This window comes from Neovison vison, chromosome 13 (assembly GCF_020171115.1).
Source record: "Neovison vison isolate M4711 chromosome 13, ASM_NN_V1, whole genome shotgun sequence".
NCBI lineage: Eukaryota > Metazoa > Chordata > Mammalia > Carnivora > Mustelidae > Neogale > Neogale vison.
The window spans coordinates 1,307,880-1,325,130 of NC_058103.1; the positions used below are offsets into that span (position 1 = coordinate 1,307,880).

Sequence of the window (17,251 nt, forward strand, 5' to 3'; positions counted from 1 at the left end):
GGCGGGGGGGGCCGCGGCGCGGGAGGAAGGAGGGTCGGCCTGGGGCGGCCGCGGTGGGGGAGGGGCGCAGGGGTGGAGGGAGGGGACCCGAAGTGGGCCGCGGGGGGGCCGTGCGGCCGGCGCGGCGGGCGGAGCGGGTGGGGGAGGGGACGGACGGCGGTGGGGGAGGGGAGGGGCGAGCCGGGGGCCCGGGCAGCGCTGGCGGGGCCCGGGGCCGGGGCCGGGGCCGGGGGTCTGGGGTGGGGGAGGGATGGCGCGGGCCCGGGGCGGCGGTTTGGGGGCGGGGGCGGCGGGGGCGGCGGGGCCGCGGGGAGGGGGACGCGGCCGGGCGGGAGGGGGGGCGGCCGGGCGGCCGGGGCGGGGGGGGGGCCGGGCCGCGGCGCATAAAGGCGGGCGGCGGCGGCGGCCTTACCTCCGACCCTGTACATGTTGGCGGCCATGTCCGGGCCGGCGGCGGCGGAGGGCCGGGCGCGCGGGGGCGCGGGGCGCGGGGCGCGGGGCCCGGAGGCGGAGGCGCGGGGCGCGGGGCGCGGGCGCGGGCGGGGGGCGGGCGGTTTAAAGGGGCCGCCGCCGCCGCCGCCGCCGAGGCCGCCGAGGCCGCGCAGGGACCGAGGGCCGCGGCGCGGGCGGGAGAGGAAGAGGAGGAGCGGCCGCGGGCAGGGGAGGGGCCTCGGGCGCCGCCGCCCACCGCGCGGCCGTTACCCGGCCGGCCCTCCCCGCGCCTCCGCGCGCCCCTGCCGGGGGTGGGGGTGGGGGGCCCCCTCCGCGCGCCCGGCCTCCCCGCGCTCGGCCCTGCGCGCTCCCCCGGGCGCGTCCTTCCCGGAGCCCCCGCCGGGCCCTCCCCGCGCGCCCGCGCGCGCCTGCCAGGGTGAGCCCTCCCCGCGCGCCCCTTCCTGGGTGCGTCCTCCCATCCCCCCCCAAGCCCCCCTAGCAAGGGCTTCCCTGTGCCTGGGGCCTCCTGCCGTCCCCGGCGCCCTCTTCCCGGAAGGGTCCTCAGCCTCACCCGCGCCCCCTCTCCCCAGGTGGGCCCTCCCGGGGCGTCCACACCTGGGTCCTGCCGGCGTCCCTGCTGCCCCTTCCCGCAGGGGCTCTCATCACCCCCTCCACGCTGGTCCAGAGGCCTTCCCAGGGCCGCCCGCCCCCTCGGTCCCACTCTCCCTTCCCTGGGGACGGAGGTTCTCCACGTCCCCCACTGGCCTGAAGCTCAGCAGCCCAGCCTTGACCACGGGGCCCCGCCGCATACCTCCCTTCAGGGCCTGGGTCTGTCCACTCACCCCAGCGGTCTTTGTCCCCCGCCCTCACTGCCCAGCCCCCAACCCCCAGCCATGCTTGGATAGTGCTGGTGCCCCCAGCCACCTCCATGGACTCTACTTCCCCACCCCAGCTACGGCGGCCGCCCTGAACTGTGGCCTGATGAAAAAGCCAGAGGCGGGGGTGCCACTTCCCCTGGAAAGCCGTCTGAGACCCATGAGGTTCGGGAGGAGGAAGGCGACATACTCCAGGAATAGGGAGGCCGGAAGGGCTATAACGTACCCAGCACACCCGTCAGGATCCCTAAGTATGTGCGTGTGCGTGTGCGCCTGTGTGTGCACGCGTCTGTGTATGCACGCGTCCGTGCACGCGCGCGTGTCTTGCGTGCACGCGCACCTGTGCGCGCGCGCACGTGTGCATGTGCCTATGCATGCACGCGCGTGTGTACACGCATGTTGCTTCAGGTGCAAGGACTGTGGAAACTGTGGTGACCACGTGGAGCGGGCAAGACCCGGTGGCCCTGTCGGGTGGCCCTGTCGGGAGGAGCATGAGGTAGAGGGTGGAATCCCAGGAGGAGAGAAGCAGGCCCCAGCGGGAGTTTGGAGCCGGCCGGACATCACCGCTGGGGGCCAAGAGAAACATCGTGTCTGAACCCCCAGGTTGCTGGTCTGAGCACTACCGTGGGTCAATGCCCTTTCCTCCCAGGGGGCAGACCTGTGGCTCGAGGGAAATGATGCTGAGGGACATCCCTGTGGGGCTTGGAGGGAAGCATTCAAGGGGTGGGGGCCCCCTATCCCTGGGGGAGGCTCCCAGGGACAGACCCGGAGGTCCCCAGAGCAGAGCCCAGAGCAGGTGCTGGGGTAAAAGCCAGGGGTTCCAGCGAGGGCAGTGGCTGCAAGCGGAGCCTGCCCCAGGCTCCAGGAAAGGAAATGCTCTGCGGTGCATGGCCACTCTCTGAGTAAGCCCAGCCCAGGGAGCCCTGGTGGATGGCTGTGGGGTGGGGGAAGGGTGTCCCTGCCTCCCCATACGCCCCCTTCCTAATGCCCTGGTCTGAACCTTGAACCCCCTCACCTGGACAGTGACACTGCACCACAGAACCTTCCAGTACTCGACAAGCTGATGAGAAAGTTAGAACTACCAAAAAATTCCCCGGCAGCCTTTGGGCATGAGAGAGCCTGAAACTTCCTCCCTTGGAAGGGCCTGCTTCTGCCTCCATCCCAGAAACAGGACGGCTCTGTCCTGAGAAGTGTGGCACTGGCCCAGCCGGGGAGGGCGGCTGACGGAGAGGTGGAGGCTGACTTCCTCCCTGGGAGCGGGACGGAGGACAAGCACGGCATGGGGTGGGCGGCCCGGCCGAGGGGGTCCAGGGTCTCAGGGAAGACATCCAGGCCCCGGGCTTCCCCACAAAGAATAGGGATATGGCCCTCCCGAAGCCGAGTGACATTTACTGAGGCCTGGGACCCCACTGCACACAGCTGCTCCAGCCTGGGACCCCACAGCACACAGCTGCTCCAGCTGGGGCCTGCTTCCTGCCCTTTCTAGACTAACGAGGAGAAGGGACATTGCCAGCAGCGCCCTGCCCTGCTCCCAGCAGGCGGCAGATCTCAGGTGAGCTGCAAGAGAGACTGAACCCGCCCACTTACAGCCAGCTTCTGGCGTCAGAACAGGAACGAAGGCCTGGCGGCCACCTCCACACATCCAGCAACAGAGAAACTGGAGGAGGGAGGGAGGGGGCGAGGGCCAGCTGGAAACCCCGGAGAGAAGCCACCAGAAGCCACAGGAGTGCAGGAGGCCACGGGAACCTGGGCCGCATATGCGGTCCCTCATCCATCAGAAGCCCCAGGACTGGGTGACCAAAGGGCAGGATGGGAGCGAGCGTTAACGTGTGAAGCCACATGGCTGCTGGGATCAGCCAGGAGCAGCGAGGGGCAGAATGTGGGATTACAGGTGCAGGACGGGCTCGAGATACTTGGGGAACGAGACAAAGCAGCTAAAACAGTAACTTACTCAATCCTGACTTGTGACACACCTGGCAGGCCAGGCGGGGGGACAAGGTCTCTGCCCCCAGGGGACATGCAGGCTAGCGGGTGAGGGCTAGAGCTGTGAATAATGCACGCCACAGAGGACGCAGGGAAGGAGACAGGAGTCATGGTGAGGGGCACAGCTGTGGAGAGGGGTCAGGACGCTGGTGGAGGAGGCCGCCCCTCGGAGGGACAGGCGTGCCCTGGGGGTTTCGGGGCACCCCCGGGCAGCAGCACGGTGAGGGCCGAGACTGCAGAGTGCACTCAGGGTTCTGCAGGAAAGGCCGGGTGACGGGGGGCCTGCACGCTCCAGAAATCCCGACAGAGTGGCGTCTGCACGGAGGCCCGTCTCCCCTGAGTCGCTGGACTTCAAGGGTCCCTGGGACTGGCTTTCGGAAAGCAGGTCACATGCAGGGCAGAGTGGCAGCTGTGCCTGCAGTCCTGCAGCCGCGGGGCACGGAGACCGGGCTCCGAGGGAAGGCCAGCCACCCCTGCTGAGAAAGCAGGGTCCCCCCCCCTCCTGCGGGGAGACCGGCCAGCACCAGGAGGAGCCCCCGAAATGCAGCTCTTCCGGCCGCCAAGGGCTGACCTCACGTGCTGCCAGTAAGGGTGTAACCAAAGCGAAGACCGAGCAGCCACGTGGGGCTGGGGAGCTCGCTGGGCCTGCGGGGTCCGGGGGGGTGGTGAGGGGCGTGGGTGCAGGCCTGAGCCCCGTGCCAGCCCCGAGCGGGAATGACGGTCGCGGCGGGCGGGGGCGGGGAGCCCAGCACCAGCTCCTCCGCGCCGTGCGCTGTGTGAGGGGAACGCGCTGCCAGAGCCACGTGACGCCGTCTCTTGATTTTTGCAATTTCTAAAAATAATCTTAGGAGAAGCTTTTAAATTTGGGGGGAAGATGCATTCATTAATTCAGCAATCCTGTTTTCCCTTAAAATTAAAATTTCTTAGGTTGGCAGGGAGGGGCTCTGCGCTTACTCTGTATTTCCACACGCTCTCTCCTTGCCGCCTGGGTCTCTGGAGGTACCTGGATAGCCTTTGCCGTGCGTCTGCAGCCTGATCTTGGTGCGATTGTGGGTGAGATTTTTAAAACTTTACTGTTGAATAGTGAGCGGGTTCTCGCAGAGCCCACGAGGTCCTTCTTTTCAGCAGGGGCGGTGCTGGCCCTCGGGAGGACACAAACGACACCCCCAGCGCACACCTGCTTTCCTCTTCGGGGTGTCCACGGCCACCTGTGCTGCCTGCTCCAAGCTGACCTCCCTCATGAGCACAGACCATGAAGGACGCAAGGGCCTCACGCGGCCAGCAGGGCAAGCCTGCCGGTGGGACACTGTCCACCTTGCCGCCAGAGCACTCCAGTGCCCCCGGCAGGGATGTCCCCAAAGGGCATCCCTCCTCAGGGGTATCCCCACATGGCCCCCCACATGGGGATGTCTCTGTGATCTGGCGGGGGGCGGGGTGTTGTTCCTCCCGGAGCATGAGGAGACCCCCACCTGGCTGGAAGGGCACGGGCAGTGAAGAATGGACACTGGGGGCAGGGGGCAGCGCCTGGGGCAACCGTCGGTAAAGCAACTCTTTTTTCTTTAAGGTTTGATTTATTTATTTGACAGCGAGAGAAGGAACACAAGCAGGGGGAGCAGGAGAGGGAGAAGCAGGCAGGACCTGGGATCATGCCCTGAACCAAAGGCAGACACCCGACGACGGGGCCCCCAGGTGCCCTGAAGCATCTCCCTTCAGGTTTCAGCTCGCGTCACAAACTCGGGGTTGTGGGGGCGCCCTGTGCTCAGCGGGGACGCTGCTTGGGATTCTCCCCCCTCCCTCCGCCCCTCCCCCAACCTGCACTCAAAATAAATGCAATCTTAAAAAATAAAAACAAAGGAGGGACATAGGTGGGGGTGGCCCAGGAGACGTCCCCGCCAACTGCTGCTGCCTGAGACTGACTCCACTCATCCTGCTGACTCCCGCTCTGCTGCTGGGGCCTCTTCTGCCCCAGGGGCTCCGCGCAGCTGCTAGTCCCGGTTGTTGGAGGCAGTCCCGTGTTCTGTGGGATGGGACACAGCACCCCCAGTTCTACCCCGTCAGTGCTGGGCCCCGTGGAAGGCACAGCACCCCCAAAAAGATGTCCACATCTTCACCCCAAAGCTGAGAATGTGCCCGTGGGGCCCGGGACGGCTCAGCCATGACGGTGGAGCAGCGGCCCGCAGCGCCGGGGGCCGACAGAAGAGGCAGAGGCCCCAGAGAAGACGAGGCATGGGGCCCACAGGGGCCACGCAGCTGCCCTTGAAGGCGGAGGAAACGGCCTCACGCCAAGGCTAGCAGACAGCTTCCCGAAGCTGGAAAAGGTCAGGAACGGGTTCTCCAGAAGGACGGGCAGCCGTGCGCACAGCCTGATTCTAGGCTGGTGAGGCCCATTTGGGACCTCTGGGGAGCCCCAGCCAGGGAACGTGAGGACAGGACGTCTGCAGTGGTGCTCTGCTGGGGCAGCAGTAGAAAGCAGAGCTCTGGGTGGCAGCAAATCCATCCCCCGGTGGTGAGTGACCCCTGTCCTGGGCACCACACTCTACCGGACGGGGCCACTGGGAGGGTCCTGAGGCCTTGGTTAGCCATGGTAACCACGCAGGAGGCAGCTGAGGACGCTGCCTGGCCGGGGTCTTGCCACCCCCCCAAGGCCCCTCTGCCATGCTGCAGGGGTGGGAGTGCCGGGCCCCAGGCAGCAGAGGTGCCGAGACCACGTGGAAGGCAGAGGGGGGCCGTCGCAGCATCCTGGACTCCCCGCCATCCGACTGCAGCCTTGTGACCAGCCCCAAGCCAGACCAGAACCGGTAGGTCAGCCCAGTGACCCTCCGGATCCCCGCTCTGTGACAAAGAACTCCAAAGCCCTCGTCACCTCGACCTGACCGTTGGCACTTCAGCTCCCGTTTTGCACTGGGAGCACTGCTGGGTGGGGGCGGGGGTCCTTCCTGCCCAGCATGGAGCCTGGCCCGGGACGCCCACCCTTAGTTCATCATCAGATATCCCTAAAGAGGGGGAAGGGGGTCATATTGTCCCCCAGGCCTCAACCTCAGCCTGCCCCACAGGACACAGGCCACAGGTTCCGGGCCCCAGGGGGGCCGGTGTGTGCAGGCCTATTCCTGCCCGCACCCCAGGCCTGGGGTTCCTCACCTCATCTAGCCTGAAGTCCCCACCACCCAGCTGTCCACACACACAAGCCCGTCAGCCCCTGAGAGTCAGTGGCCAAGTCCTGGGACGGTCCCACCTGTGCTGCTGTCCTTCCAGGGCCCTGAGGGCTGGGAGCCTGCCAGCACCCCGCCTTCCCTCCAGCTCCTGCTCCGCCAGTGCACCCCCCACATCAGCTGGGGCTCAGAACCCTCTGCTCACCCCTCAACCCCCAAAAGCAGACGCTGGGATGGGCCCAGGGCCCGCTCTTCACAGCTTCCCGTGCCCTCTGCCTGCCAACCACTGTGCGGAGGTGGGGAGGCACCCGTCCTTCAGGAAGCCTCTCCGTGCTCAGCGGCCCCTGGCTTCTGCTCCCCCAGGGCTACGTGGGCCCCTTTGGACCTCCCGCAGGCAGGCCCAGCACGAGACCCGGTGGCCCCCGGCTGGGTGAGCATCCGTGCCCAGCAGCTGGTGGCCCCCCACTCTCCACCCTCCTGGAGGACCAGCAGGGAGCTGCTCATCAACTGGGCTCTGTAGGGGCCCGTGAGCCATCACGCCCAGGCCGAGGCCTCTCTAGGCAGCAGACGGCTCTTCTGCAAGCACCCCCCACCATGGCCCTGTCCCCCAGGCCCCTTCAGGCGGCCTCCTGGAGGCTGGGCTGGGGCAAGGCACCCCTCCCCGAGGTGGCCTCCAAGGCCTCAGGGCTGCGTGTTCTAAGGAAGGGACAGTCACGGGGTCCTCCTGGGCCTGGGTTCACGAGCTCCCACGGGAGGTGAAGAGGCCGCCGCCGCCTACCCCAGAGCCCCCAGGAAAAGCGCTGGAACAGACACTGGGCTGAGTCGTCTCTTAGGAGGGCAGTGGCCTCGAGACCTGCGCCTCCGAGGTCGCCGTGTGCCAGAAAGGCGAGCTCCGGGCCAGGAAGGCGTGGAAGGCCTCGGCGGACTCCGAGGACCTCAGTGGGTGGGGCAGGAGCACGTCCTTGTCCACGTCCTCGGACACCAGCTGCGCCACGAGCTGCACGATGTCCTGCGGGCAACGGCGGGGTCAGGGGCCGGGTCCGGGCAGGGGCTGTGTGTCGCCGGTGCCCCCCCGCCCCCCCTGCACACCCTGTAGTGGGAGTCAGGCCCGCCGGTGCCCGGCTCCTCCCCGCCGTCCGGCGTGGCCAGCTGCCGGCGCTCCTCGATGCTGACGCTCCAGCGGCGGCTCGCGGGCCTGCTCCCGGGGGGCTCGCACACCTGCGCGGACAGGGGCGCAGTCGGCACCGGCCACACCTGTGCTCCCGGCTCCCGCGCCCGCCGACCCTCTGCACCGCACGGAGAGCAGCCCGCCCGCGCGTCCCCAGGATCCGGCCCTGCCTGCAGCGGCTCCCGGCCCCCGGCCCCACCGCCGGCCACATTTCTGTGCCAGGGTCGCCCCCGGACAGGGAGGTCCTCACAGCGGCGGCCGCGGCCCTTCCCGCTGGGGCCAGGAGGTGGCAGGCAGTAGCGGTCCTCCGGGCTGGCCTGCGAGAGCCTCAGGAGAGATGGGGTGGAAGGGGCTCCTCCTCGAGCCCCGCTAAGTCAAGAAAAAGCCGCGGGAACTGTGAGGACCGGCGAGAGGTGGCCAGGAGCCAGCGTGGAGGCTCAGCACAAGGCAGGAGGCTGGCACGGCGTCCGTGACCAGGAAAGACCAGAAGCCGCAGCCCCGTCTCGGCCCCCCCCCCACCCCCGGCAGAGCTTCCCAGGTGGGCTGTATGCGACAGACCCTCCCAGACTCTGGCCAGGCCTGGGGACGCCCCCTGCTCCCTCCCTGGGCTGGGGGGGGGGGACAGCTGGTCACGGCTGCGGCGCCGCAGGGAGCTAAGGACAGAGGCTTGAGACACGTGCACAGTGAAGTCCCGACTCCTCAAAGAAGAATCCCCCGGTGGCCCCGGTGGGTGTGTCGCCGCAGGAACCGGCCGCAGGCCTCACAGAGATACCGCACGCCCAGGTCACAGCAGCACGGCCCACAACAGACCAAAGGCTGTGGGAAAACCCAGACGGCCGTTGCTGGGTGCCTGTGTTCCCTAGAGGGGCAGGTGCCCACCGTGGAACAATTCAGTCTTAAAAAGGAAGAAACGTGGCCGAGCCCTGAGGACACTACGCCGTATGACACGGGCAGGTCACCGGAGGAAAAACCCTGTGTGATTCCACTCTGGGTGTCCCCAGAGGAGTCAGACCACAGCGACGGGAAGTAGATGGGGCAACAGGGCTGGGGAGCTGCCCCCCCCCCAGTAGACGGGGACAGCATCAGAGCCGCGGAGCGCAAGTCCTGGAGATCGGGTTCTCACAACGTGAACATACTCAGTGCCGCTAAGCCATACACTTAAAAATAAGAAGCAAACCCCCAAAGTGGACATTAGGGCCCAGAGACCCCCACGGAAGGGGACGTGAGGGCACACAGAGACCTGGGCCAGCCACACGCGAGGAGGAAGGCCGGAGAGGGAAGCTGCGCTGCTGGCACTTGGGTCTGGACCTCGCAGCCTGCAGACCTCTAGACAACACGTTTCTGTGGTTGAAGCGTCACCCCCACCATCAACAACCGCAAAAAAAAAAGAAAGTGAAGCCCCCAGCCCCTCTTCCCAGTCTGCACCAAGATCCATGGGGCCTGGCTATCCCCCATCCTTCCAGGAGAGGAAGATTCCTTCCTGGAGAAAAGAGGCAGCCTGCCAGACCCGCGGGTGCGGCGTCCAGGCCAGAACCCCCAGAAACCTCCCCACTCACAGCTCAAGCGCCTGACCACTAGTGAGGCTGCCCCCATGCGTGGAGCCTCAGGCCAGTCCCCCGTTCCGCTCTTCTGCACTGACCAGGAGCAGGTGTGGCCTCTGCCAGGGATGAGAGACTCGGGGGACAGGAAAGAGCCCCCGTCCCATAGCTGTTGTTCTCCTAGACACGGAGGTCCCCAAAAGAGAAAAAGGGGGTGTGTGTGGGAGAGGACCACGCAGACGGCAAGCAGGAGCTCTTTAAACACGGGACTGTGTCCACATGGAAAGCTCCCCACAGGCACGGCCGGTGGCGTGGGGTCCCTCCGTCTGTCCGGCGGTAGCCCTGCGGCGTTGCCCACCAAACTGTACCCCGCTCCCCGCAGAGCAGAGTGACTGGGAGCAGAGCCCCTGCCCCAAGCCCGCCTCTCAGTCTCCGCCACCTGCCACGGTCCCCGGAGGACCTCTGAGACAGCGCGGCAAGCGGGGGACGCAGAGATCCTGCTGACCTCGGGCCCCTGACGGAGGGCGAGCGGGAGCGCACGGAAGTCGTCACAGAACCGGTCATTACAGCAAACGCTGACCGCGCAGGCAAGGACTGGCCGAATGCCAGAAGCAAAGACAGGGTGAGCGGGCACCAGAGGAAACCTGGAGACTTCGACCGTGTAGGCCAGCATCCAGGCAGGCAGATTTGAGGAGTCGAGAAAATGAACCCGCACACGCGCTTCCTAGAGACAAGGGGGTGCGGCGGACCACGGGAGGAAGCAGACGGGGGCGTGTGGGAGCTGCAGAGACTGACGCGGGGCACGTGCCGAGGACCCGAGGCCTCACGGTCTCCGGCATCACGCAGAAACAGCAAGGGTTACGGGCGATAGAGTAATCCATGTCCTGGAAGAATGGGATTTTCCACGGAGAGTTTCTTCCCAGGAAAGCACCACTCGAGTGCAGAGGCAGAATGAGGACGTCTGAGCAGCTCCACAGTCCGGAGCTCAGACACCTCCGGGGCCCTCCTTCCAAGGCCCTCCGCCAAAATGGGAGTAAACCAGCAAGGACGGAGACATGCACCCAGGAACTGGGGTCCTGCAGAGGGGAGGCCAGCGGGGGCACTGCAGACGCGAGGTCTTGGGGGGCAGCCTCCCCCGGGAGCAGAGCTGGCCTCTGGGCTCCCCAAGTGTGGCCTGCGGGGCCCCGGAGCAGCCACAGGCAGTTGTCCCCATGCCTCGGGCTCGGAGGTGGACTGAGCTGTGGGTTCAGCATGGGGCTTTGTCACCAGTGACGCAGCAGCTCCGGGTGCGGCTGGGGTCCCCAAGGAGAGGGTGCATGGTGAGGACAGGCCCGAATCCCAGAATCCCAGTTCGTGGTGGGAATGGCCAAGAGAGCCGGAAGCTGTGGGCACCAGGCTGTGCCCCTTGCGACCCCCAAGAGCTAGGGCAGGGCTGTCGTCCTAAGTTACACAAGCACATGTGTTAAAAAAATAGCCCAAATGTTGGGTTCGCCTGGGTGGCTCAGTGGGTTAAAGCTGCTGCCTTCAGCTCGGGTCATGATCTCAGGGTCCTGGGATCGAGCCCTGCATCAGGCTCTCTGCTCAGTGGGGAGCCCGCTTCTCCCTCTCTCTCTCTCTCTGCCTGCTTGTGATCTCTCTCTGTCAAATAAATAAATAAAATCTTTAAAAAAAATAGCCCAAATTTTTAAAAACAGAGTCTGAAGTGGAAAGGCTGTGGGCTCTGACAGACACACGCACCGCCGGCCGCAGGGAACCGTGCTGGCCCCAAAGGGAAGGAACATGGCACACGTCCGATGCACTTTAGGCCGCCAACAAACAGAGATGCCGGCACAGGACTCGTCCGGGTCGCACTGGGCGGCCACAAGACAACACAATTAAAAATTAACAGCAGGACCATATTGGGGTGGACCTTCCAAAGCACCCCTAATCCGCCCCAAGGGAAAGGGGAAGTGAGGCCGCAGGCCGCCTCCCGCAGACACAAGCAAGGTGCAGGGCGCACCGGCTCCGCCGTCCCGTAAAGACAGGACCCCAAATGCTGGAAAATTAGGAAAAAGCCCCAGGATGGGGAAAGCAAGCAATTCAAGCAACGAGGAAGAGAACAGCAAAGTGACTTCGCCGGAAGTTAGAGGCGGGACGAGAAGAGATTAATGAGGTTAAATGAAAAAAGAGGCCTCGGGGGTCAGTGCACCGCGCCCCGCAGCCCCCCTCCTGCGGAGCATCGCCGCTTCCTGCGAGAACAGAGTCCGTCGCTCACACGCCTTCCTCCCCACGCTGAAAACCGCCTTCCCAGGGCCCGAAAGCGTCTCCGGAGAATCCGGCTGGTCCACGTTCGAACGTTGTGCACAGAACGAGCGGTTTCTTCCAGACCGTCTCGTCAGATTTCTGTGTCTTTGCACTAACCTTTAAAGACTTTGTCCGACTTGTAGGATTTCCCAGCGTGGATTTACTGTGGGGCCCCCAGTAGGAACCTCCCCACCCGCCCCCCGAGCTTCCGACGCCGCCGTTGCGTTGTCCTGGCCCGACTGTGGTGTGGTTTTCACGTGACACTGCGCTGTTCGATCTGCGGAATGGGCAGCCAGCCACTGCCCCGGTCCTGGGGAAGTCTGTCCCCCGCTGTCCTGTAGGCCCCAGACTCACACAGGCACTGGTTTTCCAGCTGTTTGCCCCGGACTGCGGTTGTCTCTCCCCACGCCATACGGTTCTAAGATTTTACTTATTTGAGAGAGAAAGAGCGAGAGAGAACACAAGCAGGGAGCGTGGCAGAGGGAGAGGGGAAGCAGGTTCCGCACCGAGCAGGGAGCCCGACGCGGGGCGAGATCCCAGGACCCCAGGATCATGACCTGAGCTGAGGACAGAGCCCCCAGGCGCCTGGTGCCGCAGCGTCGGTCGCTGGAACTTAGAACCGACAAGCGAGACCGGCTCTTGTCTTTCTAAATCGTTGCACGGTTTCTTTTCCAAGTAAATTTTCAGACCGAAGATCCTTATTCACTCAGATGACATCTGTACGGTGCAGCGACAGGTGTGCATCTTTGGGACGCCACACTCCACACACGCTGTGCGCGTGCTTCCCGCGGCACGGCCGGGCCTCCGGGTCACCCTGCTGCCCGTGCAGGGCCCTCCCACTCTCACTCCAGACCCAAAGGCAGAGTTTGGCACCAAAGCGGGAGCGGATGGGAGGCTGCTTTGGGCGGTCTCGGTCCCACGGGCGCGGAACGTGCCCGCGCTTACCCCTCCGAGCCACCCGCGCGTCCTTATTTCCCTCTTCTTAACAGATGCCATTTTGCTGGGCAGGAAACGAAGGACGACGGTCACGCCCCCGTACGGAGATCTCTCGTCCCTCGTCTCCGACGGCTGCCGAGAGCTCAGCTTCGCGTCTGGCCCCGCGTCTCGCGGTGACGGCCCTGGGGACAGACTCCTGTCACTGGTACTCTCGGGGCCTGCGGGGCCTGTGGCTGTGGCCGCGCTGCCCGTGCCCGCTGGCCTCCGGTGGCAGCTGGTGAGGGGCAAGGCTGCCTGCCTGCGCCGGCACCGCTGTGCCAGCCGCGTGGCTCTCCGGCGACCGCCGCTCGCATCAGCCCGGTCTAGTGCCCACATCCCCGGCCGACGGACACTGGCACAGACGTCCTTGTTGTGCTGAGCCACGGAGTCTGGGGGACCTTTGTCCGGTGCAGCCGGTACTTGACACCTGGACGGCGACGCAGGCACATTTAGGGTAAGATGGCAACACTCGTGAAAAGTTCTGTTTTTTTGAAAAACCAGTATTGCCCCGAAGAAGGTACTCGGGGGAAATGTGGCAGGTTTGACGCGTTGAATCTTCCCGTGAAACGAGATGGCACGGACTGGGCCAGCTGCTGCCGGCGCTGCTGGGCCCCAGGGTTGGTCTCAGGAACGGATTCATTCTTAGGGACTTCGCAGTTTCCGTTGTGAAAGGGAATGAGCCCTTCTCTCCCCACGACATTTTCTGCTCGGTTATTTTCGGTGTATTGAGAAAGTAAGTTTTACTTTATGTTTCATTTATTTACTTGAGAGGAAGCGAGTGAGCCGGACAGCACAAGCGTGGGGCGGGCGGGGGGGGGGGCAGCGGGGTGGGAGAAGCAGGACCCCGCCGAGCAGGGAGCCCGACCACGGGGGCTCGACCCCAGGACCCTGGGATCACCACCGGAGCCGAAGGCAGACGCGCAACCGCGGAGCCACCCAGGGACCCCAGCAACTCCCGAGCTTCCGAGGGAGGGCGCCTCCCGCCGTGCTCTTCCTGGTGGTGGTCTCAGCGGCTCACGCGGGTTCCAGCCGGGCGACGGGTTAGCCGCGGACACCGGCATTGCACGTCTCGCTTTCAGGCACCTACAGCTCGCTCCACCGCCCGAGTGGGGCGCAGGCTCGGCGTCCGACGGGCCCATCGTCGTGGCGACCCTGGGCGCCTGTGAGGGTCGGACCGAGGCTCCCCAGAGCGACCGTGTCACGTCCTGCCGGACTCGGAACCAGGTGGCTTTCCCCGTGGTGGTTATGCCTCAATTAAAAGAACAATCAATAGTTTCTATGCTTGTTTTAAGGAAAGATGCTGGAGTTTGCTACCGTTATTTTCCGGATCTGGTGAGAGGGTCACGTGCTCTTCCCCCGGCGAATACAGACGATTTCATCCCGTGCGCCCCCGAGTCCTTCGTCGTTTCACACACAATGTCCCATACTCACCCGCACACCTTCCTCGGCGGGCGGGGAAGAGACGGAGTCCCCGCTCCCGGGGGGCAGAGGCGCGGGGGCTGGGGGGTCAGCTCGGCGCTGCCTGGTTGGACCCCGCACCACACAGGCAGGACTCCTCGGTCTGTGCCACCGGTGCAAACGCACGGCGTTCTCTTTCTTCCCTCCCCCGCGGCACGGGTGGTGTCGGGCGAAGCGGCTCCGGGAGAGCCAGAAGCGACTCTGGACGGTCCTCACCGCACAGCCGGGGGGACTCACTTCCTAACGGTCTGGAACTGCCCACCCTAAGTCCTTCACTGAGCCAGTTTCTGGGGCCACCTGAGAGTTTCCTTTGTTGTCACCGGTGTCTCCGTTTTTTTGTGTTAAGATTTTATTTAGTCATGTGACAGACATCACAAGTAGGCAGAGAGGCAGGCGAGGGGTGGGGGGGAAGCAGGCTCCCGCCAAGCAGAGAGTCCGATGTGGGGCTCCATCCTGGGATCCCGGGATCATGACCTGAGCCGAAGGCAGAGGCTTAACCCACTGAGCCCCCAGGTGCCCCTCTCTGAAAGTTCTGCTGTCTTTCCACATGTGGTTAAACGTGACCGTCTGCCCTCTCCTGCTCCTGGACTTGGAGGCTAGAAAGGCCACCCCTGCACCCAGGGTTCTCCCTGGTGTTCAGGGAGAGGCACAGGTGTGACTGTCTTCCCGGTATGGGCACGGTTGCCCCACGAGACACTTGCAGTCCGTCTCCCCCACCAATGTGAGGCCATCTTTATCCTACGCGAAGTTCTGTGGGCATTTGGGTCAATTTCCAGACTTTCTTCTCAGTCCTGATGTTCACGCGTCACGCGTCAGGACTCTGGCTTCGTGATGAGAATTCACGTCTGCTATGACTGGACCGACTTATGGTTGCTTCTATTTTACCGGTTTGGCATACCGAAAACGACAAGACAGACGTTTATCATTTTTTGAAGTGTATCTTTCTTCGGCGATGTCTACACCCACCAGGGGCTTGAACCCACCACCCCGGTATCAAGAGCTGAGCTCTTCTCCCCAGGCGCCCCAGCACTCAGCACCTTTGTTGTGGAGGACCCTCCCGGCCGGCGTCTTCTCCTCCGGGGACTGGGCGTCTCTTCCTGTTGTCGGGCCTCTCGCTAACACTTTGGGGGCGTTTGAAAGTTTCTTTCAGGTTCGTTTGCCTACTTCCTGCCAAGTTTACTCCCGTTTTCTGATTGGCTTTTTTCCTTCATCTTCCAGAGTCTGTTTATAACCGTGCGGGCCACTGCGCTGCACGCAGCTGCGCGGACCCTGTTCCCGGCCACCGGTTCCGGTCCATTCTGCCGCACGGAACAGGCCATCACGTCCCCCGTGGTGCTGCTGTCCCCTGCGTTCACGTCCCTCCGGTCTGGCACAGGCCACCGTGAGGACGGGCGCACCTGCAACTCCGTCTTGCTCTGTTCGGCCCGGCCGTGCTCTGTTTCTGGCTTTACCCTCCGTCGGGACACAGCTTCCCGGCGACGTCTGGCGTCCTCCAGCGTCCACTGTATGGAGCGCAGCGGGCAGGCTGGACAGCGACCCGGCAGACCCGGGCTCAGCGCCAGGACAGCCACTGCTTCCGCCGCCCCCACACACAGGGAGCCACACACAGCTCTGGGCCTCCGGCTTCTCTGCTCCTGAAGCACCCCGGGGCGGATCCGCCGTCCTGTCTCACGGCCTGGGGCACCGGCAGCTGCTCAGCCATCCCGCGTAAGGCAGGGCGGAGGGCGCCTCCAGCAGGCGCAGGCCCTGGGAATGCCCCGGTCACCACTGCTGGGGTCCCGCGGGGCCCCCGCCCGCCTGTGCCGCCGCCCTCCCGCCCAGGCTGCAGGCGCTGGGGAGACTGCGGGGCCGCGGGAAGAGCGCGCATCCCGGGGGGCCCCGCCCGAGGAAGAGGCGCCGCCGCTGCCGCTCGCCCGGGCCAGCCCACCTGCAGGGCCCGTTCCCGGGGCGCCGCTTACCCAGTCCTGAGTCCGCACCTGCTGCCCTCCGCTCTGGGCGCCGGGCCGGCCGCAGGCCCTGCTCGGGCTCCGGACGGGCGAGGCCCGCCGGGGCGCCTTCCCCGCGGGGCCGTGAGACCAGGGCTCCCGACGGTCCATCGCAGCCCCGCAGGCCGCCGGGCTCCGGGCAAGGTCCCCGCCGCTCCCTGGCCCCCCCGGACACCGGGGCCGCGTCGGGCTCCGGCCCTCCAGCCGCGCAGGCCGCAGGCCGGGGGGCGCCGCGGCTGTCCAGCGGCGCTGCAGCCGCCCTTTCTGTCCGCAGGGTCACCCCGCGCTGCCCCCTGCCCCGGGCCCAGGCTCCCCACCTGGCTCCAGCCCGCGGGGCGAGCGGCCCGGCCCGAGCGTCCCGACCGCACAGAGGACCGCGACCCGCCGCAGGACGCGGGCCCCGGCGCTCTCCCTCCCCCTCCTCCCGCTCCTGTGACCTCACCGCGACGCGGGCGCGCCTCACCCCCGGGGGCTCTGCGGGCGACGCGAGGGCGGAGCGGGCTCCGGGTCGGGGGGCACGGGGCGGGGCGAAGGGCTGACGGTAGAGCGGTGCGGGGCAGCGCGTGCGCTAGGCCGTGGGGTGGGGCGGGGTGGGGCGGGGTGGGGCGGGGCGGGCGGGGGGCGGGACGGGGGGGGTCCTCCCCGGCGCGGGCGGGCGAGGAACAGGGGCGCGGCCCACCGCCACCCCAGCGGCCCTGAGGGGGCGGAGCCGAGCGCGGCGGAAGTTCCGCTGGGGCTGTCCCCGCCCCGCCGCTTCCGCTTCCGGCCTGCGCTGCGCCTGCGCTGTGGCCCGAGGGGCTGGTGGCGGGCCTGTGTGCGGTGGGACCGGGCGCGCGCAGAGGGGTCCCCCCACAGGGGCCTCTGGGGGGCGACGAGGCGCAGTTCGGAGCTCGGGGGTCCCCGGCCGGAGCCCCGCAGGGCCTGCGCTCGCGCCCCCCGCCCGCAGCCATCGGCCTACGGGCTGTGTGGCCTCCGGGACCCTCCCCGTCCGCCCTCGGCGTCCCCCCCCCCGCGGCGGAACCTCCGACCGCACGTGTCCCCCCCCGCAGCGGAACCTCCGACCGCACGTGCCCCCCCCCGCGGCGGAACCTCCGACCGCACGTGTCCCCCCCCCCCCCCCGCGGCGGAACCTCCGACCGCACGTGTCCCCCCCCCCCCCGCGGCGGAACCTCCGACCGCACGTGCCCCCCCCGCGGCCCCCCCGCGGTCCCCGGGCCCGGAGGAAGCACACAGCAGGGAGGGACGAGGGCCGGGGGTGCCCCGGGTTTATTCGTGTCGCATCAGCACCTTAGAGCGGTCCGCGCGGTCAGACCCGTCCCCGAAAAGGCTGTTGACATGAATCCTGGTTTCCGCGTGGGAGGGAGAAGCGCCAGAGCAACACGCACGTCCTGCAGACCGAGCAGCG

General features: G+C 66.4%; 2 protein-coding genes across 5 annotated transcripts in view; both read right to left on the reverse strand.

The window, feature by feature from the left end:
* The window catches only part of MTA1 (metastasis associated 1), a 30,102-nt gene extending 29,618 nt beyond the window's left edge, over positions 1–484 (reverse strand). For all 4 annotated transcript variants that reach the window (XM_044229490.1, XM_044229489.1, XM_044229488.1 and 1 more), the window contains exon 1: positions 413–484. In XM_044229490.1, the coding sequence (XP_044085425.1) occupies positions 413–440 (28 nt within the window). In that variant the 5' untranslated portion in view covers positions 441–484. The remainder of the gene's footprint in view (positions 1–412) is intronic.
* Positions 485–4,916: 4,432 nt separating this feature from the next.
* TEX22 (testis expressed 22) lies at positions 4,917–16,393 on the reverse strand. The gene is made up of 3 exons (XM_044229558.1): positions 15,820–16,393; positions 7,529–7,657; positions 4,917–7,448 (listed from the first exon to the last, which is right to left on the reverse strand). Exons 1-3 carry the CDS (start codon positions 15,955–15,957, stop codon positions 7,269–7,271), a joined length of 447 nt encoding a protein of 148 aa, XP_044085493.1. The 5' UTR covers positions 15,958–16,393; the 3' UTR covers positions 4,917–7,268.
* Positions 16,394–17,251: the final 858 nt, after the last annotated feature.